Raw genomic sequence first — 23245 nt, 5'->3', positions numbered from 1 at the left:
ACACCATTTGTTCTTGGCATGCTGGAATGACTCGTTTTGACCTACCCTGTCATTATAGTCTTCCCCTTTTGGATTCAAAGTGATAAAATTTAAACAATCTCATGAGCATCAGGCATCCCACTCTTCTCTTAGAAGCCTACCAAAGTGAGTCCCCTTCCTTCATTTGGCACACGCTATATCCCAGAAGGTTCTCAGTCCCTGCTGGGTGTACACCTCTGGCCTGTCCGTTCACTCGTTCAGTCCTCAAGCAGCTCAGATCCAAACCAAACACATGCTGGTCTTCTCTTCCTTCTGCTATTCCAAGTAAACCACTTTAGACATTTTGTATCTTCTTTAAATTGGAGTTCTGAATGTATGATCTTCATAGAAGTGGCTCAATAGTTTCACCTCTGACAATTATTAGAACTTCCTTATTTCTTTCCAAATTACTGAAATGGGGTAAGAACTGATAATACGAGGAACCTGATCCATTCCTGATACGTCACAGAAATATGCCTACTAATCAATACAAGGTAATGATGACATCATTGCCTCCAGAGCACTATGATCTCAGATTCATGAAACAGCCAAAGACTGTTTGACCTCTCATGACCTATGCTGTCAGGCTTTAATGTCCTGGGTTTACCCCAGTCTTACTCAAAATTCAGTCTCATTCCTTCCAAGCTAGGATTTCAACCTGGTCATGTTATACACACTATTCATAGGTAGAATTATGTAGTCACGGAGAACAAAGTGGAATTCTGGATCCACCAAGTCTTAGCAGTATGCCTTTGCACAGGCTGTGTACTGCCCCTGTAATTAAGTCTCGGTAGGTACAGGACAGGGCAATGCTAACGTTCATCTCATGATGATCCTTTCAATGACACCTGAGATAAAGCATGTAAACCACTTGAGCATCAAAACTCAAGAAATATTACCTAGTGTGATTCATCATCAACCAAAACTCTAAAGGGCCACTCTAACCTTCAGTGTTAGAAGATGCAATGCTATTCTTATGAAATGTAAACGGAGTCTTATGTGGTTTAACCTCCATCACTGCAACAATAGAAATAAACTGACTCTGAAAGCAGAAGGCTAACACGTTGCACTCGCCTTGCAGTAACAGCAGAGGGCGCTCTGTGTGTCCTGGCTGCCAGACAGACTGGAGGGATAGACGATTTTAAACACTACCGATTGAAACTTTGGTATTTTACCCATGCAAGAAACCGCTCCCACCCTGCAAAGTAATCTGTACAGTCAGCAAAAACTGAGAAATTACAAATAGCCCTGCAAAGGACAGTGCAAACATCACAAAAAAAAAAAAAAAAAAAAAAAAAAAAAAAAAAAAAAACAAGGGTAAACCTGGCCTGGCAGAGCACACCTCTAATCCCAGCAGAGTAAATAGGACCTCTGAGTTCAAAGCTAGCCTGGTCTACAAAGTTAGTTTCTGGACATCCAGGGCTAAAGAGAGAAACCCTGTCTTAAGAAACCACGGTGGTGAGATGTGGGCAGGGGATTTCTCTCTCCCTCAGACTGACAGGAGAATAACTCCTAGGGAAACATGCAGAGGGAGAAGGGCCAGGGACTTCATGTCTGCCAGGTCATGGGCCTGACAAACACAGGGCCAAGATGTGTCCTGTCCTCCAGGGACCTGGTACAGCAATCCTGCTGGTGAGAATTCATTCTGGCTCCATCTTTGGGTGGCACAGTCCCTAGGTAATTGTCCTGTCCGAGTCAATGCCCCTCATTATTTCTTCGTTTCAATTATCTGGGCAATGTGGTTTGGCAGACACTCCCTCACTTGTCTTAGGGATTTCTCTTGTAAGGACACTCTAGTAACCTTCCTGGGAAGAATGATTTTTGTCAGTGACCTGAGAACTCACTGTTAGGCTGAGTACTCCATTGTCCTTTTACGCTGCCTGTTGCCTCGCTGGGTGACAACAACTCATGTAAACTGAATAGCAGCCATAGTTTAGGAAGGGACAGGGTCTCAGCACAACTAATAAAGGGTTCTCCTTCTCGGGAATCACTCTTCAGCAGAGGGGATTAGTGGATTCTTAAAAGTCCCCCACCCCAACTCCTTTCTTTTGTCCAGCTCTGCTTTGCCATCTGAGGATAGGAACCCATGCACCTATGACCCAAGCTGCAGTTCACCACTGGAGGTAGGGGACACATGCAAGCCTTCAGCCCTGGTCTATTCACCATTTGAGGTTAGAGAGCCTACACTTCATCCTTAGCTCTGGGGTTAGCCACCTAAGGTTGGGAGTATACTCATACTTTAGCCAGTTTCTGGTCACCATTTGAGGTCTGGAAGTACACTCTGACTCTGGCATACATACCACATGGCCCTGCTAGCCCAGGGCATCAGCCAAGAAGACACAGTCCCACACCCAGTCTCTCCCAGCTCTTGCTGCTCTCTCACATTCTCCCTTATCTATATAATCCCCAAGATCCTGCCAGTCCCTGGGTTTTGTTTGCATCTGCCATATCCCAGCATCTTTCCTTGGCCTCTCCCAAAGAACACAGACCAGCCCAGGTTACAGTGTCTGTGGCACAGCCTCCTGGAAGATGACGTTCTTCACCCCTCTCGTCATGCATCATGAGTTACATTCCTGTAGCTCGCTCCTTACTCTTGTTTGCTTCTGCCAGTGTCCCTCTTGTCCTCTGCTTCTCTACTTCCTAGCTAGCAAGTGAATACTATTTAATCTTTCTGGCAACTAGTATTAATTCTTTCTCTTTTCTAATTTTTATTCAGTCACAATAAATAAAATATAATTATATATAACATTGTAACTTTAGAAAGTTAATTGGGAGTTGCTCTTTAAATAAGAATTTATATTATAATTTAGAAACCCTACCCTGAAGATTTGTCCATAGACTTGTACATGAGTATTTATTCTGATATCACCTGGTTTTATGCTAATATGACAGCTAGTCTCATACTCCACAGTCTGAAAACATAATCCAAAGAAGACTTATCTTTGTCTGATACCAGTTTTTCTTGTCAGTAAACAGGTTACTGGGAGTTTGGATCAACTGGCAATAAATCCTAAAGGATTTATTCTTAGGGGCTTTGAAAGTTCAACAGAGTGAATTCAGAATCCAGGAAAACACTTTGCCCCCGACTGTAGTGTTACTATAACAAAAACAATTAGGGCAAAGAAAAAGGTGGTTTTAGAGGCTGTGCAGCAGTGTTCCAGGCGGCTTCCTGTGGAATCAGATGATGACGGCAAAGGATACAGCAAAGCCCAAACAGAATCACATGTGCTAAGACTTTTCCATCACCAAACTGAAATCTAAGCTGTTTGCTTCTGAGAGCTGACCTTCATAGAGATGAGGAAATGACAGCTAAACCCAGTGAAGCCAACAAGATTCATTTATATCTTATAATAATGTCCAACCCATTACGTCTTCTCTAATCTTCCCTCTGCTTTTTGCTGCCGATAAACCCCTTGCTCTCTGCAGTTCACTGGCATTCCTTCTGATTTTGTAGACAGGATGCTGACTGATTCACAGGTCATTTTAAAAAGGTCATTTCCAAATCTTGGAAACTACATTTATTGACATTTTGTTCTTTGTATTCATTTTGCACACCTAATGTGCTCCCCAATCATATAAGCATGCTGGTCTATTCAGACTTCTTATTGGAGTTTCACTTTCCCGTCACAGTTGACTGGTCATGACTGGAGGGCAACCCTCATCTCTTTTTTCATGGATGATCTTTCTGGAAGTTGTTCCATCCTAAGTCATTTCTAGATTTTTTTAAAAAAAATTTATTTATTTACATTCTAAATGTTGCCCTCCCTTTTTGGTCTCCCCTCCAAGAGTTCTTCACCTCATCCCCCTTCCCTTTTGCCTTGTACAGGGATGATTAACAGAACACTCTTAATATCCAGGAAAACTTACAAAATAGTTTCTTCTAATACTTGTGACAGTGTTGTTAACAATCACCAAAGCCTTAAAATAACTCAATTTTCCTCCAAATGGGTAAATGGATAAACTGTGATTCCTCCAAACAATATGATTTTGTTAACAATAAAAATAATGTACCAAGACAGATAAATTTCAAAAATTAATCAAAAAGGCTATCAATATGCACCATCGTATAATTTCAACTGCAGAGGAATAATCATCTTTTATGAAGCTCTGATTCAGCTGTTTTCAGATCAGAGCAACTACTGTGTGGATCAGTTTGTTCTTATGGAAGGAGCTATAGAATGTAAGTGACATCTGTAGCCTCTCTCCATTAAAATACAAGCAGCAGCTTCTCTATGGCTACCAAATGTGTCTACTAAATAAGTACGAAGTCCAGGGGCAAGTGCAGGATACTTCCTTTTGAGTTTTTTGACCACAGAGAACTCACAATCTAACCCCTCACACCTACCAATATAAGTAGTTGCCATTATTCTAGGTTGCCCATTTGAATGAGATACAACCCTACTGCTAAAGATACATTTTAGTCACAGAACACAGAGAAATCAAGCAGGAGCTGAGCTGGAAACTTCTGTCTGCTAGCTTTTATAGTGCTCAAAGGTGCTATACAGACTAATGGGAAATTCATTAATGGTGTTAGGGAACTGTGAGCCCTGAAAGTACAATATTAACCTGCCATGAAACTTGTGCCCATTGGAGTAATAGTAGCAATGTCTATTAAAGGAGTAATCAATTGCTACCTTGTAGGATTCCAGGCATGCTCCACACAAGGGAATTCACACGCAGTGCTGCTAATCTCATCAAAACCCCATGCATGGCCAGGAAGGTCACAGGCCCTAGATGGAACTACTACTGCTATTTTGCTATATGAGCATGTAAAAGTGGCTTCCAAACACTTAAGTTTTTACCTACAGATTGGTGCAGTGCCCAGCCTTGGTCAGAGACATGCTTCTTGCAACTGGCTGTGGTTAATGTACCCACTTAGAACTGGTGATACTGGGAGACTGTTTAGTGCTCAGACCTACATGTGACTCTGCATTACTTCCTTCAAGGCTCAGGGATCATCACAGAAGAGGCTGAGAACATTTACGAGACCGAGGATGGGAAAGGGTGCTATGAAAAGCTGTCTTCTGAACATGAAATAGTCTGCTGCATTCATCAATAAACAGCAGAAGTGGTTACTTGTACAAGATTTATAGTGTGGACCATCAATACTACCATGGAGGTGGGGCTCATAAGCCCCCATCCACCCCTTCTAAGGAGGTACAGGCAAGTTAATGGTCACTGGGGAACTGGGATGTTCCTCACTGGAAGCTGCTAGTTAGGCTGTCCTTGTAGAGGGTAAACCCCCATCCATGGTCATGCCAAGTGACCCTATTTAAATGCAGTAAAGAAGCCATGAAGATGAAGAGGGAGTTATCAGAAAGAAAAGGGAGGCTGGCAGGAGTAGGAAGCATAAGGACACCTCAGATATATTAAATGTGGATTCAAGAAATAGTGGGTCTAGGGGTATTCTCAAATATTCCATGAGGATGAAATAAAATATCTTCCAGCTTGGGGAAAAAAATCTCTGAGTACATTTTTTTTTTAAATTATCAGAATCTTAAAATCCTTTGGGGACACAAAAAAACTACTTTGAACCACTTAATTAGAGTTAGAAAGTCAGTACTCAAATTGGGCTTTCCAAAAGGGAAATACAACCAAGTTTTACGTGATTAGAATTTAATATTGCTAGTCTCTTTAGGAAAAATGTCTGTTTATTTTAAATTATCAAACATACATAATTTATCCAAATATTTTGTTTGGTATTACCTAAGCTTCTTCACTATTTTGCACTTTAAAACCAAACGGCACTGGCACTGATTCTTCTCGCAGTTATTTGACAATGTATGTATCCTGACTTCTTGTAATGCAGCTGTTGAGGCCATTACTTTAAACCTCTTTCCTTGTCCACTTTCTTTGCCAGAGTCGAGTTGCCATAAATACTTAAGCTAGCAAATGTACCCACTCCTGTTTTGGTTAAGTTCTAAAAATCATTTGGTTCTCTTAAATTGACAGCAATCCTACTTAAAGTAGCCTGTGTGGAGACCTAGGGACTGAGGGGAGAGGAAACAGAGCCAGCATGGCACAGGAGTCATCCCTGGACCTGAGGTGTGCCGGGGGGCGGGGGGGAGGCAATGAGCCTTCTCTGTACCATCACTTGGCATCTCAGTAGGACATCCACCTGCCAAAAGAAAACTCTTGGGAACGTGGTTGTGAATTCACCTTCATGTAAACCTTTGCTGCCATGTTTCTCCTTGAGGTTGTAGATGCTCCAACACTGAAAGTTACAGGGAAGTAATTTTCAGGCTTCAGAAGGACAGACTCAAAACAAAAATATTTGAAAGAAAACCATCTTTTGTAAATGCCACTATTACTCAGTTACCTAGGAAACAAATGATCAATTTTCTCATACATAATTGTCTCACTACTTCATGTACCCTGAAAAATCTATTTTCTTTATGCCTCTAAACTCAAGTTTTGGAGTAGTTATGACCTAAAGGTAAGAAAAAATGCTTGTTTTTTTTTTTCTGCCTTCACCCGGCCCTACTTAAAGCAGGTAGGAATTTACTTACCTTTTCTTAGGGAAGCCACAAGCTTTTCAGATCTTTTCTCTTTGAGCAAGGACTCCTTTTGTTGTCAGGATGGCTGCCCCGTGTATAAGACAGCACAAAATGTCACATGTCTGTGTTAGAGGCCAGACCGTCTGGGGCTGGCTGCTTTAGTACTTCCCAGTTGTCAAAGTTTGGAGAACCAAGTCCCATCCATAAACTGGAGAAGGCTAAATGGCACATCAATGACCTGTTCACTTTGGTCACCTTTACTAGAAATGCGAATCATTCTTCCCATTGCTGGAGTGCAGCACACAGTAACTACTGAACGCTCTCCCTTCACATCATGTCAATCTTTGCTGCCATGTTTCTACTTGATGGTGTATATGTTCCTTATCCCTTCCTTGGAACGACTGGGCTGAGAAGTGGAAGAGTCAGCCTGGCTGGTGCCTGAAAGCAGGGCTGTTGGTCAGCATGGTTGGTTCAGCTGTCTGAGAACTTCGTTTTACGAGTGTCCCACTAGTAGGATAGCTCGCGAAACCTAGACTATATGAAAACCAGGGTTTATACAGAGTATATGTTTCCTTTGAGTCTGGACTTTTAGTAAAAGCCAGGAAGTCAGGGAAGAGGATGTCAACGATTCTGTTTACAATAAAGTTTAGGAAGTGGGTAAGGTGTTTCAAAGACTCTAGTATAATATACTGGGCTGTCACCATTGTGGCATTCTGGCCACCACTACTGACGGTTCTGTCAAAGCACATCTTAAATGACATCTTAAAGCACAGCAATAACTCATCTTAAATGGGGCTGATATTTACAGTAGTATTCTAAGAAATATTATGCCAGTTCTTAGTAAGGTAACAGGTATTGACTTGATGTCTGAGCAGTTTCTGGATGTAGACCAAGAAAGCTATACATATTTGACCAACCATATTACTGAATGTCAAATTGACTATCTTTTAGGACAGAACATGTCTAAATACCAGCCAAAATGTGAATTGCAAATGACATCAAATAAAACTTGCTAAGTTCTAGACCCTTGTCTTTCAGAAAGTCACTATATAATTTTATGTGACAATAAAATACAGTTTCTTTAAAAGAAAAAATTAAATCCATCCAGTTTTAATTATTCTGTAGCTAATCTATAATCTTGAAACTTGATTGCTCAAATTCTAAGCTGAAACTAAATTACTCAGAGACGATAAAAACAAGACTACCGAGCAAGCATTTTTTAAAATAATAATATTGCCAAGTAAACTCAACAGAATTGTTTGTTAATACTTTATTAGTATTTTCTAACAGACAGAACATAACACAAACCAAATAAAAATTTTAATTCTGTAGTTAATAAAAATAACTGACATTCTGATTCTTTCCCCTTGGTTAAAGAAGGAGAGCATTGATAGAGCGGTTAGGCACAATTGACACTTATGTACAATGATATGCACAAGGTAATTTTTTAACAATTAAAATCCTAAAATGTGCTCTTTAGTTTTCCCTTATAATACAGGAGCCAGGCTCCCATAAGCGAAACTTTCTACTAAGAAAAGAATTTTACAAGGAGTGACAAAAAGACTTTTAAACAAGTCCTTAATTAAGGTGCGGCAACAACGGAATGAAGTTGTTGGGCTAAGAAGACAGTTAAATTAGATCTCAAACATTAAAAATGTAGTTATTTTACAGTTACTCAAATAAACATGCATTAAATGAAAATATTGCACAAAATTAAAACTGCAGATTGTGAAATTTATGTTGTTCTTAATTTATTTTTTTAAAAATGGTACACTTTCATTGCACTTAACTGTTTTTTCCCCAAAACACCTGCAGCAAACTTATAGTGATCAAACTGATATATTCAAGAAAATTTTTTTTGTTTTAAATTAAGGCTAACAAAGTGCATCCACTGGTCAATGGCACAACTGTTCCAGCAACTACGTGGAACACTGGAATTACAGGAAATACTCATCTAAGTGCTACATTTAAGTCAGACAATCGGACTTTAGGAGAGTAAGCTGTGATAGTTTCTTTGCAGTTTTACGGTACCTGAAAAAATATCAGAAAACCCAAAAGAATGATTAATTTCGATGGTTCTTGCCTAAAGGCACCACTGACTTAAAAGCATTCAGCAGAAGACATAAAGCCTCTTTGTGTTTATGTTCATATGTGCAACAAATACACAAAATATAACTTTGTGAAACGCAGAACACTGTACTTTGCTTATGGGTTAAATACTCTACATGGCTAGACCAAGCCTAGGCTATCTGCAGCTATAGCATGACCTCAGTCTCCGTTGTAAAACACAGACGTGCACACAGACACGTGGCCATTCGACATTTCTGCTCCTGAAATATACAAATGCTTTTCAATAAAAATTACCTTAAAAAACTATTTACTCAAATAGTTTTCTCTTTGCTTTACTCTGTTTGGTGTGTTTGCAGTTGTCTTGCAGGGCTATTAGAAGAATCTGCATTTTACATGACCTCTTTTTCCCCTGGTTGACAGTTTTCTTTATATAGAAACACTTTTCACATGTACACACTAGGCTCTTGCATCATGAATCCTTCTGTATACACTTTAATGTATTCACGTAAAAATATAATTGAAATTGGAGGCTATTTATGAAATTATTGCACTTGTGACCATGCTGATTGATGCTTCCTAATTTTAAGCCTGGGGCCGAGGAAGGGCCGGCAGGGCAGGGGCAGGAGCATATGATGAGTACAGGAAACATGTCTTCTGCCAGAGAGACAGAATCTTTTCTCACTTGCAAGTTTCAAAAAGGGGTTTTACTTACGTGATTCTGAAAGACATGCAACACATGCTGAACATGTGCACACTAAACATATGCACTCAGCACTGACAGCTCCTAAAGCTTCACAGGAATGCTTCCCTCGCATTACCAGGCTGCACTGCATAAGAAGGATCTGAGTGACGACAGCAAGAGCAAATCCTATTCCAATCTTAAAGCTCCCAAGTAACTGGATCATCAATACTCTGTCCCTTTACAGTGAGCACCCACACATTCTTTAAATAGCAGGGTACTGGCTCAGTGGTCTGAAAAGTAGTTTCACTATTTTAAGGTTTTAGTGTTAAATATTTTTAAAACAAAAAGAGATGATATATCCAAACCCCTAGTCATTGGAAGTATTTAAAAGTACAGAAATCCTGCATATATGGGATATGAAGACTTCCTAATGGACAAAATGGAGAACACTAAGAAATGCAAAGGCTTCACACCTCGAAAAGGTATTTGTTTCACTGATATAAAATATTAGGGCGTTAAATGTATACACCAAAGGGTTTTGTGTACTAGCTTTATTTAGAATTTTACATTATGCGAAATATAAATAAAAGCATATTTTTAAAAATAGTACAGTTCTGTTTTCATTATTTATTTTCATATATGTACACATAGTAGAATTAGGCATTTGTATGTTTACATAGGACTATAAGCTCATTAATCCTTTGATTTGCTATATTGGTAGTTACCTAAGGCATGTCTAGATCATACGATTTAAAGTTATCATATGGTAACTTTCAATAGAGTACTGTTTTAATTTCCAATTTTTAGAAGGACAATGTATTTGGCAGTTCTTACAATAAATAATTTCCCTTCTATATAATCAGTAATCTGTTAAAAGATTAAAACCTGAACTCCTAAGAGAGCTACCACATGCTTCTGCCCAGATGCCAAAAGAAGGGTGGAGAGCTGAGCGCCGTAAGAGCGAAGCCGAGCCCCAAAGCACATGGACAAAGACAGTCAATGAAAACTCTATCAATGAATAATAAACCCAATCAAGTTGTGGTTTTGATTGGTTTTATTTTATAGTGCTTTACTTTACACAAGACTGCAATTTGGGAAGGGCTGTTTCCTACACTAAGGGCCTTCTTTCTCTCACTTTGCCCAGGCCGCGTTGAAACAATTGAACAATTGTTCTAAAGATCAATCTTACCTGCTAACCCACATGATAGCAAAATGCTGACGACCCACAAGATCCTTGAATGAAACCAATCTCTCCAATTGTGCACTGCGCTCTGCAGCTACTAACCTAGTTAGTGAAGTTACCTATGACCCACGGTGGCGTGCTTCCCTCAGCTCTCACACATACACTCTGGCACTCTGGCACTAGGAGAGAATGCTGATTAGTTTGGAACGGAAGAGGCCAACTCCATTCTTGAACGAGATGGGGCAGTATCCTCTCAATGTTGCAAATTATGCACCAAATCATGTAAGACACAGGAATCTCTCTTGGTAGTGGCTGGATTACAGAGGAGAATGAGAAGACCAGTCTATGGGTGTACTAGGAATCTGTGTTGAGACACGGAAAGACTGGTGTAGACGCAACAGTATGTGAGTTACATCCCAGAAGATCTGTCCACACCATTAGTCCTGGACAAAATGAACACCACCTTCACAGGTTGGAGTGTCACCTTTTTTGTAAAGAAGGCGCTTGAGTACTTTGAAGTTTTTGTTTATATTTCTGCATTTGCTTTGACCTTGAATGAAGTTTGTTGAAAAGTTCACGAAATTTATACTGTGGAAATAAGGTTTCTAAAAAGCCTTCTAAGAAGACATACACCATCCTCCTGTTTAACTGGTTGTGCTGAAACATTTCAAAAACACGAAGAATACCTTTCCGTGTTGTCTCAGCGCCAATAATGTGCTTCAGTTCATCTGAATGAAGTAGAGAAAAAACACAAATATTCATTCCTCAGAAGGAAATACACACCTAAATTATGATCCTAAGTGTGAATCTAAAGCACACAGCAGAGTAGCTCGTAAACAGTAAGTATACAGTTATCAAGCTCTGTGTAACTGAGTCTTAAAGCCTATGCATACCTGTATCTAGCATTATCTACACACCTATACTAGAGAGAGAGAGAGAGAGAGAGAGAGAGAGAGAGAGAGAGAGAGAGAGAATGAGAATACAGCACAAGAAAGTGAGGAGCCATACTCACAGGTTATGGACTACAGTCACATTTCTCTCTTAAATCCCATGTGGTAGTCACTTTCTTTCCCCCACTACCGAATGAAGATTTCTAATAACCAATATCCTTATAGTTGTACAGATTTGTAAGAGTTTAGTAAGATGTAGAAGCAATGACTGTAGCCGATTTTGTTAAGTGGACAGGCTGAGGACAGATACAAGGAAATTAAGGATTATCCCAGTCACCAGCACATTAGTAACCAAATAGGAAGCACATAGAGAGTGGTGAGAACTGAGGTAGAGAAATCCGGCTGGAATTTACAATGCCAATAAGAGAAAGTAAAAGACAGAGACACTGTCTGGACTATGAGGGCAAGCTAGTGTGCTGCTTACATGGACAAACCAAATTATCAGAGAGAGAGAACACTGGAGAGCCACTTGGGACTGTCCTGGAATCATTTATAAGGACCCCCAAAACAAAGCCACCATTTTGCTGTGTTAGGAAGAAAAAGCAAAATTTATAAGTTTACAGATGTAAAATGTAATAATATTAAATAAGAAAGGTCGCACAATCTCAGAGAAAAAGAACCATGCTCTCCCTCATATATGGAGTCAACCCAATAATGTAAGTATATATGTAAACAAAGGAACATGTCTGTATTGCAAAACATGTAAAACAATGAAGGCTAAATATTAGATGGGGAACAGCTGAAAGCAGGTAATGCCCATGAATTATGAAAGAGGATACACAGCTAACTGTTTTTCTAGTTCTAATTCTGTGGTGGGGTTTTCATTTTTTGGTGGTAGATAAATACACAAAAATATATTCAATAGTAAAAGAACTAACTGTGTAGAAATTCATTGACATGTATAGACTCTGGATCTGATTAACTTGGGTATATGAATTATGTTTATTTGCAAATTTTTAATAGTAAAACATTTTAAAAACATAAAAAAGACTTGCAACTTCCAAAAGGTCATCATTTAATTAGAGATACACTATAATTTAGCAAAAATATATAACCATACCACAAAACACAGGATTAAGTACATACAAAAATCATACAGTTCCATCTACCATCAACCCTCTTTAGGTCTTCTTTGCAGGAAGAGCTTCTCTGGCAATTCCCTCTGCAGCTGGAACATATGTGACACAGCTTCTCTCCTACTGTACTATTTTTTCTTTAGAACTGATCACTATTATATTACGTCTTACTTGCTTGGTTTGCTTCTTGTTCCCTCTAAAATAAGCTTCAGGAAAGCAGAGCAGTGTGCGTGAATGCCTAGCACACTGTCCGCACGTCAAGTAAGTACCTGTGTGACTAAAGGGTTCCTGCAGCAGGGCTGGCCACAGCACAGCCTCTTTCATTATAAAGCTGCATGAGAAGTAGTCTAAGTCACTGTTTCTTTTATTTTTTCTAAAGTATCATTTCTTTATGCCACCAAATTTAAACAAGTATAAGGAGAAAGTAACAGCAATGTGACCGATTTCTAATTTAAGATGGAAAAGTAAACACTCAAAATCTAATTATAAGTCATAACAAAGGTCAGGCACACGGGCTTATGCTCATGTCTATAATACAGAACTTGGGAGGCTGAAGTAGGACTGCATTGAGGTTAGACCAGCATGGGCTACCCAGTATCAGGCCAGCCTGATCTACAGCATGGGATAGCAGCTCAAAAATAGTAAGAAAAAGAAAAGAAAGTAAAATTGTAAGTAAATAGGTAACTACAGATGAGACAACTTGTAAATTCATTTTATCCATTCTCTACATCCATAATTAACACAGGAATATATCTAGGCATTGGCTAGTAGTTATATACATTTTTCAAATACTTGTGGCCCAGTGACAAAACTACCCTCATCATCCCCTACTCAGAAAAGCCCATTGGTCACAGGCTCTCTTTCTTAGAGGAAAAAGAAAAAAGAACAAATAAATCTATATTAATGACACCAGAGTATCATAAATATTCAAGTAAGATCAGCAGAGTGCTCATTTAAGAAATTAAGCTTTAATATGCATAGAAGTTATGACCAATCAGTTACCTGTACATAAATGTACTTGAATATTCCTTCTTAAAAATTCACATTGGTTGTTGTTGCTGTTGTTGTTTCAGTTAGGGGAATCATGTAAAACAGGCTGACTAAGTGCTAGGAATATGGGCATGTGCCTGTGACGCCCACAATATTCCGTGCTAGGGATCAACGCTAGGCAAGCACTCTGACAACTGACCTACATTCATAGCTACATTCTCAGCTACATTCACACCTCTCTTTGGAAAGACAGACAGACAGACAGACAGACAGACAGACAGATGTAAGCAAATAAGTTAGGAGGGGACGCGGAGAGGGAGGGAGAGGGAGAGGGAGAGGGAGAGGGAGAGGGAGAGGGAGAGGGAGAGGGAGAGGGAGAGGGAGACGGAGAATTAATAAAAGGCTAGCCCCCAAACCATGACCTATCTAGTTCCAGGTCATACTCACTTCTATTAGCTCATTCATCTGTCACGTTTTCTTTACATAATTCTCAAGAATATTTTAAAGCAGTAGAGTAGGTTTTACTCATTCAGACATGAATTGGAATCCTGCTACGTACTACTTACAAACCTTGGGTAGGGACTTCGAGCCTGTATCCTCATACATGAAATATAAAGTAAATATTGACTTGTTTCAAGTGACTTGTTAGGGAAACACTTACATAGTCCTTGGTAGATAACAAGCCATCATTTGGTGGTCATTAGAATAATAAAAATGAGGTCAAAAGTCAGAAGAAATAAAAATAAGTCAAATTTTAATCAAATGTTTTCACTCACCTGGCATAACTGCAAATAACTTTGTTTTTCCTGCAATTCTTGTTCTCATCCTAATGGCTTTATCCCTGCACGGAGCAGCCTCTGCTAAAATGCCATTGGGCCAAAGTGCGTCTCTATTTAAGAAAATGAAACAATGTTGTGAGCAGTTTCATCTGACTAATGATACTAGTTACAACTCATTACAAACTGCTAAAAAATATTCAAACAGAGAAAGCATTTCTAAAGTTTTATATAGACAAATAACAAGGAGCATCTAGGAGCAGGGTTCGATTTAGGGGTGAAAGAATATATACATGAAAAAGTAGCAGGTGAGTCCTGCTCCTGGTACTTCACTAGTAAGATGGGATTATATGGATCAGCGCATGAAGAACATTTAAACTCAAAAGTGGGGGCCTATTAAGTGAATATCTTCTGCAAATCCACACATAGCACCCTAAAAAGGGACAGCCTAGCATCTCAACAGCTCTTCTCTCTTGGTTATGCCATCCCATTGTCATCCTAACTCAGCCAGCAAGAATCTCAAGTTGGTGTCTGCAGTGTACCTCACTCAATCAATTCATTCTCCTGGACTCCCACCCTGCTTCCTATGGTTTGGTTCACAGGTACCTGCACTGAGCAGGTCTGGAGGAATGGGACTCTACAGGCCATCAGAGTTTTCCAACCTTTTGGGACAGAGACATCATCTCAAAACTGTCATCTATAGATATGCTAAGCCCCTTCCATTGTTATCTGGGCCACTGGTTGGCCATGCCCACAGAAAAATCATCTTAATGTGCCCCAGAAACACTTTAGATATCATGAAATAAAACGACCTATTGTGCAGACCTTCTACCTGTTAAACCAACCCAATCATCTGGAGAAAGATGCACACAGAGGTAAACTCCCCAGTTGAGTCCCATTTACAGTCAAGGCTGAGAATCACTGCCACAGAATTCAACTGCCCTGAGTGAAATGAACAGGCCAGGGCAGGCAGTCCAACTTTAGGAAACAATAGAGTCTAAAAGGGAGAATCTTTGGTTCTGAGCAGAAAACCAGCTCCCCTCTTGCCATCACTAGAGCCTTTGGGAAAACTGCTTTTCTTCTCTAACCCTCTGCTGCCTCATAACCAAATGAAGAGAAGTTGCTTGGACCTGATGAAAAGGATGTAAGATCGCAAAGCAGATGGGGCTCACGGAGAAGAAGCAAGTTAGGACAACAGTGACAGCTCCTTTCTCCTTCCTTCCTGACCGCCAAAGTCCAGTGTCAGGAGTTCCTATGCCTGCTTCTCTTCCCACTCACAAACGGGTTTACTGCTCTATTCATCAGTTGTGCTTCAGCTTCTGATCCTCTCGCCTCTATCCCAAACACCATGCCAAGTTTTCTAACACTATGTCAATAATTTCAAAGATATTCTATAGGATAAATATCTAGCCTATCATTGTAGAAATGTTTCCTTTATGCCTTTGCTAGTCTAGATTAGAAAAAAATCAATAGCTCTACAGAACAAAATGCTTACGTATTTATAATTATCATGTATGTAAATGCACAGTGTGTGTGTGTGTGTGTGTGTGTGTGTGTGTGTGTGTGTGTGTGTGTGTGAGAGAGAGAGAGAGAGAGAGAGAGAGAGGGGGGTGTGCATGGGCCACAGAGAACACATGGAGGTCAGAGGACAACAGTATAGAAGTCGATTCTCCCTCCTTTAGGTGGATTCTGGGAACAACCTTGGGTTGCAAGGTTGGTGTGGCAAGTGCCTTCACCCTCTAAACCTTCTCAGCAGCCCCCAATTCTTATTATGATTCTCCTACGTCTTTGCTCACCAAACACACTGTTAAGGCCAGTAAAGACACAAAGGTCATTAAGTGAAAGTCGACTGGGTATAGCAACACTAAACTCTGCAGTGTGTGGACAAAGTGACTGTCCTGAGATATACCTGAAACGCTTCACCGAGTCAGCCACTTGTTCCGGTGAGGTCATCCAGTCAACATGGTCAACTATTTTTCTGAAAGTAAAGGATCTCGAATGAGTAAGCTTAAAGTCTTTAAGGCAAATAAAACTGACACAAGTTTCACAGAGTGATGCTTTCACTTCAGGATAAGCTGTTTCTGAGAAGAGGAGCTCTAATGCTCTTTAAAAGCCCAGAGAAAAAAGTCCACAATAAAGGCCTAGCAAGTCATTTATAGAATTAAACTCTACTCATCAATGGGCTTGAAGCAACAGAACGGGAGACACAGTTACCTGTTAATAGTATCACCATATGTAGCTCTAATAAGTTGTTGGAGTAAATTCTTGATATTCCTTCTCAACCACTGGTTTCTCTCTTTTAAGTCAAATACCTCATCCATTAGAAGCAGCATTACCCTAAGTGGAATATTGTCATCCACCTGAAAAAAAGGAGAAAAAAAGATTAGGATAACTGATAATAGCTTTGTACTGTGAATGGCTATTTCTATGTAGCAAACAGTACAACTGAAAGAAATCAGAGACTATGTGACATTAAAGCCTCCAAAGGCTCACATTACATATTAATTCAATAAAAATTATTTCCTACAGCCACATTTTGGGGGATATAGAATTTTATAATCCTTCATCCAGAAGTTCTTTTATTGTTGAGAAATGTTTTCGCTGTCCAGGATTTTTTGTTATTCCAAATGAATTTGCAAATGGCTTTCTAACTCTATAAAGAATTGAGTTGGAATTTTGATGGTGATTGCATTGAATCTGTAGACTGCTTTCAGCAAGACGGCCATTTTTACTATATTAATCTTGCCAATCCATGAGAATGGGAGATCTTTCCATCTTCTGAGATCTTTTGTTTTTTTTTCCTTCAGAGACTTGAAGTTCTTGTCATAGAGATCTTTCACTTGCTTGGTTAGAGTCACACCAAGGTTTTTTTTATATTATTTGTAGCTATTGTGAAGGGTGTCATTTCCCTAATTTCTTTCTCAGCCTGTTTATCCTTTGAGTAGAGGAAGGCTACTGATTTCTTTGAGTTACTTTTATATGCAGACCCTTTGCTGAAGTTGTTTATCAGCTGTAGGAGTTCTCAGGTGGAAGTTTTGAGGTCACTTAAGTACACTATCATACCATCTGTAAATAGTGATACAATGACTTCTTCCTTTCCTTCTTCCTTCTCCCTTTGACCTCTTTTTGTTGTCCAATTGCTCTCACTAGGACTTCAAGTATCATATTGAATAGATAAGGAGAGAGTGGGCAGCCTTGTCTAATCCCTGATTTTAGTGCCATTGCTTCAAGTTTCTCTCCATTTAGTCTGATGTTGGCTACTGGTCTGCTATATATTGCTTTTACTGTATTTAGGTATGAACCTTGAATTCCTGACCTTTCCAAGACTTTTATCAGGAAGGGGTGTTGAATTTTGTCAAATGCTTTCTTGGCATCTAATGAGATGATCGTGCGGTTTTTTCTTTGAGTTTGACCTCAAGCTGTATTACAGAACAATCGTGATAAAAACTGCATGATATTGGTACAGAAACAGGCAGGTAGATCAATGGAATAGAATTGAAGACCCAGAAATGAACCCACACACCTATGGTCACTTGATCTTTGACAAAGGAACTAAAACTAATCAATGGAAAAAAGACAGCCTTTTCAACAAACGGGGCTGGTTCAACTGGAGGTCAGCATGTAGAAGAATGCAAATTGTACATTTTATCTCCTTGTACAAAGTACAAGTCCAAGTAGATCAAAGACCTTTACATAAAACCAGATACACTAAAACTAATAGAAGAGAAAGTGGGGAAGAGCCTCGAAACATGGACACAGGGAAAAATTTCCTGAACAGAATACCAATGGCTTATGCTTTAAGATCAATAGTTGACAAATGTGACCTCATAAAATTGCCAAGCTTCTGTAAGACAAAAAGGACACTGTCCTCAGGACAAAATGGCAACCAACAGATTGGGAAAAGATATTTACCAATCATACATCCAACAGAGGGTTAATATCTAATATATACAAATAACTCAAGAAGTTAAGACTGTAGAGAACCAAATAATCCTATTAAAAATGGGGTACAGAGCTAAACAAAGAATTCTCAACTGAGGAATATAGAATGGCTGAGAAGCATCTAAAGAAATGTTCAACATCCTTAGTCATCATGGAAATGCAAATCAAAACAACCCTGAGATTTCACCTCACACCAGTCAGAATGGCTAATTTCAAAAACTCAGGTGACAGTGGATGCTGGTGAGGATGTGGAGAAAGAGGAACACTCCTCCATTGTTGGTGGGATTGCAAGTTGGTACAACCACTCTGGAAATCAGTCTGGAGGTTCCCCAGAAAATTAGACATGGGACTACCTGAGGACCCAGATATACCACTCCTGGGCATACACCCCAAAGATGCTCTCACATATAACAAGGACACGTGCTCCACTATGTTCATAACAGCCTTATTTATAATAGTCAGAAGCTGGAAAGAACCCAGATGTCCTTCAAGAGAGAAATGGATTAAAAAAAGGGGGGGTACATTTACACAATGGAGTACTACTCAGCTATTAAAAACAATAACTATATGATATTCTTAGGCAAATGGATGGAACTAGAAAATTTTATCCAGAGTGAGGTAACCCAGTCACAAAAGAACACACATAGTATGCATTCACTGAGAAGTGGATATTAGCCCAAAAGCTTAAGAATACCCACAGGAAGAACAACAGTATCAACCAACCAGACCACACTGGAGTTCCCAGAGACTAAACCACCAACCAAAGAATACACATGGGGGGACCATGGCTCCAGCTGCATTTGTAGCAGAGGATGGTATTGTCTGGCATCAGTAGGAGGAGAAACCCTTGGTATGTTTGGGCACTTTTTGTTTCACTGGTCTTTTGCTATAATAAATTGTGGTTTCCAATTTGTGTTTTTATGATTTGGGAGTTTTGTGCATGAGTATCTTCCTTGAGTATTTTCTCTATTTCAAAATGATTTGTTGAAGTCTCCCATTATTATTGTGTAAGGTGCAATGTGTGCTTTGAGCTTTACTAAAGTTCCTTTTATGAATGTGGGCGCCTTGTACCTGAAGCATAGATGTTCAGAATTGAGTTCATCTTGGTAGATTTTTCCTTTGACAAGTATGAAGTGTCCTTCCTTATCTTTTTTGATAACTTTTGATTTCATTTGATATTAAGATGGCTACTCCAGCTTGTTTCTTGGAACCATTTGCTTGGAAAACATTTTTCCAGCCTTTTACTCTGAGGTGGTGTCTGTCTTTGTCACTAAAGTGTGTTTTCTGTATCCAGCAAAATGCTGGAATGGGGTCCCCAATGGAGGAGTTAGAGAAAGGACTGAAGGAGCTGAAGGGATTTGCAACCCCATAGAAAGAACAACAATATCAACCAATCAGACACCCCAGAGTTCCCAGGGACTAAACCACCAACCAAAGAGTACACATAGGAAGGAACTCATGGCTCCAGCTGCATATGTAGCAGCAGATGGCTCTGTCTAGAGTCCCTTGGTCCTGTGAAGGCTCATTTCCCCAGTGTAGGGGAATACCAGTGCACAGGAGGAAGTGGGTGGGTGGGTGAGCACCCTCATAGAAGCAGGGAGAGGGAGGATGGGATAGGGAGCTTATGGACAGGAAACCAGGAAAGGTGGTAACATTTGAAATGTAAATAAAGAAAATATCCAGTAAAAGAAAAGAAAAAGAATAAAAATGGTTTGTCTGTTTTCTAAAGAAGGAGAAGTGGGCTGTGGAGCTGGGTGGGTGAGATGTGGTGAAAACCTGGACAAGATGGGAGAGGAAATCCATGACAGAATATATTATATGGAAGGGTTTTATCAATTAAAAAAGAGAAAATAAATTAATACACTTTAATTGCAAAAACTTTCAATGATATACAAAACAGAAAAAAACAGCTATAATGCTTTAATGTGAAAAATTATGCATGCCAATAGATAATAGCTACTGATTTAGAACTATATATAAGTGATCATTTAATGATTTTCAATAGTCATTTCCTAATTAACGCTATAACTGAAAAGACAAGAAAAAGTATAGGTTTTTAATTTTCATAACTATGTTCTAAACATTTGATTAATATAATTGTTATGCCATGAAAGGACAGTTTATAACTTAAACAGTCCACAGGGCAGAGGGATTCACTTTATTACTGTGGTAAACTAAATACTGCTCAATTATCTAATAAAAAAATCAGTTTAATGATCCAAGACATTAAAAAAAGTAACTATATAATCCAGAGTAAAAGATGTTACAGATATTACACATTAAACTCAGTAAGTGTCTTAAAATGATCTTGAAGAAGGAAAATATACACATATATGATACTTCATTATTAATAAATCTATGTGGAAACTGAAAACAGAAAATTATAAATTTAAGATAAATCTGCGCAAGAGCCCAGAAACAGATTAAAAAATTCAAAAACAGAAGCATACTTAATATGGTAAAGAAAAATCCAGCAGTGGGGACAGATGGACTTTTAATAAATGGAGCTGAACTCTTTTTTAATCTATACATATAATTTACCACAGATGAGGTACAAATTTAAATGTTACCATGGCAAATCAAAAAGAACTGCAAAAAAAAAAGTCACAGAGCAACATACAGAGTTACAAAAGCAACAGACAGAGTCGGGGGAGGTATTTCAGAAATCCATAATATACATCATATCTATGTTACTCATACTCAGATTATATTCAGCACCCAAATTAACAAAACACATAAAAAATAAACACAGCCAAGTCAATAGAAAAATGAGAAGATTTAGACACCCATAAGACATGACACTAATGGCTAACATACATGAATCTACAGACATATAAATATTGGCTCTTGCCAGGATGTAGAATATTAACGTTCATATTGTGCTAGTAATAGTAAAAATGGTACGGCTTTGGAAAAGTATTTAGTAGCACATACTACAACTTTATATACATATATATTTTTTTCCTGACTCTTAGGTAGAAGAATATATATTTATCTTTTTTTAGTTTTAAAATATGCATCAAAATATTCAGGGTGCTGTGCATAATCCAATATATAAATTCACAAGACTAAATACAAACACTGCAAAGACACAAGAATTGAAATATAGCTACTAAATAATATGACATAAAAGACTATCAGAAGGTTGAACAACAACAAAACAAAGGAAAATAGACATAAGGGAACACATACTGCATAGTTTCACTTAAAGTATAAAGTGTAAAACTGGGATAAAAGTTAGGAGAGCAGTAAATCCCTGGTGGAGGAGCAGGCTGTGACAGCAAGAGAAGAGAGTGGTTTCTATGCCCTGGTAATAGTTCGTTTGTTTGTATTTGTTTAAATTCAAATGTTGAAGTCAGGAACATAGGCAGTCTGTAAGAATTTCTCGTGTTTAACAATATGGGAAACTGAATGAATGAAACATATGCACATTTACTAAGATTATCTGCCAAAAAATGATTTGAATTATAGCTTAAATAAAATTATAGAATAAAGTCAACTCACATTATCATCAAGCTGAGCTGAGACTCGACAATGCTCAGGATCCGAATCAGTCTTTGTAATTAAAGGAGGTACCTAGACATTTAAAAAATAAAAGTGAACACAGTAGCACAGCAAAAAATTCTAATACCAGCAGAAACCAAAACAAACCAGAATTTGATTTGATTTGATTATTGGTGCAATGTGTTAACAAAGCTTAATGTTCTAAATTCTGAACTTAGCATCCCCAGGGAACAAACGTCCAATCTTCTAAGCTCTCTTGAAAGCATGTTAATAGGCTTAAGCAGTTAACAATTACTTGATAAGGGGAAGAAGAAAAAGCAGAAGGAGCGGAAAACCCACTGCAACAGGAGAGTCAGCTAGGACTATGTAGGGCCTGGAAAGGTCAATGGCTTCTCTGGCCAGCCAAGGTCACATGGCTGACTGCCAGCAGAAGCAGGGCTGCCCCTCACAGCAGGGTTTCACTTTCACAATTGCAGCTAGGGACAGAAGGATAATGGTGAACAGAAAAGGAACAGCCTTTAACACACAAGACAATCTGCCTTCAGTAATGTGTCTGGATGGAATTAGTTATGACGCTCTTCTACCACTCAAGTTTTAGGTTTATGGTTTGTTATTTACAGCTTTGATGGCATCCTTAAAAAGGAAAAAAAAGACTGTCAAAATTATTTTAAAAGTGTAAGGTGGAAATGCAACAAAAGTACTTAGTTTAATCCCATTATCTAGACATCAAATAAAAATGTTTCCTGGAAACATCTATACCACCCAGAGGTGTGTATATTAAGGACAGGTGGAGACACTGACCAGGTGAAGGACTTCTTACTTTGATTTCATGACCCTCTACTGTGTGAAAATGGAGAAATCAGACTTTATATTTCAGTGGATGAAAAGTACAACTCATTTGCAAATATAACTTATTTGCAAAGCAATCTATATCATTAAAGAATCAAAACAGCCCAGTGCAATAAATTGATACTTAACTAATTTTAAATTTGTATTATAAATGAATTTGCAAAATTCTACTAAAGACTGATGAATGAAAGGATTTTCAGTATCAGGATCTAAATAAATTTTTCCTTTTAACTTTTCTTTTTTATGAATATACGTCTGAAAATTTTGGAGAAGAAGCCTAATATATCATAGTGACATAAAAAATGTTTGCTTTAGAGATCACTGGAAATGTCTTTTTACCTTAAAAAATGACTGCTTTATGTCTTGCCCTAATCTCTCCGACATTCTGCCCACGTTGTCCGACATTTTTGTCACTCCTTCTGCCAAGCTGTCAGGAAGGGACTTGACTGCATTTGAAACATTCCTCATAGAGTTACGAAGGGGATTTACAAAAGTGTCCATCTAAAATGAAAAAGAAATTATACTCAGATCAGTTCCAAACTCAGGAGCCTAAGAAAACACAGAGTTGCAACCACGTGAAGGTAAATGATCTTCCAGTCAATAATATGCCATTGCCTTCAAAACAAAACACACACACTGTTGACATATCTTAAAAACACATCTTAATACACACATAGATGACTTTAAAATCTGACTGAGGAAGATACT

General features: G+C 38.7%; 1 protein-coding gene across 4 annotated transcripts in view; it reads right to left on the bottom strand.

Moving 5' to 3' along the window:
- Positions 1 to 7770: 7770 nt before the first annotated feature.
- The window catches only part of Snx13 (sorting nexin 13), a 103028-nt gene continuing 87553 nt past the window's right edge, over positions 7771 to 23245 (bottom strand). For 3 of the 4 annotated variants that reach the window (NM_001399693.1, XM_087553784.1, XM_087553785.1), the window contains 6 exon segments: positions 7771 to 11178; positions 14243 to 14355; positions 16152 to 16220; positions 16457 to 16602; positions 21689 to 21760; positions 22877 to 23038. In NM_001399693.1, coding sequence (NP_001386622.1) covers positions 10931 to 11178; positions 14243 to 14355; positions 16152 to 16220; positions 16457 to 16602; positions 21689 to 21760; positions 22877 to 23038 — 810 coding nt within the window. In that variant the 3' untranslated portion in view covers positions 7771 to 10930. 4 annotated transcript variants of the gene reach the window in all.

The sequence above is a fragment of the Rattus norvegicus genome, chromosome 6, assembly GCF_021556685.1.
Source record: "Rattus norvegicus strain SHRSP/BbbUtx chromosome 6, alternate assembly SHRSP_T2T, whole genome shotgun sequence".
Classification (NCBI taxonomy): Eukaryota; Metazoa; Chordata; class Mammalia; order Rodentia; family Muridae; genus Rattus; species Rattus norvegicus.
This window is presented reverse-complemented; position numbering and strand designations above follow the sequence as displayed.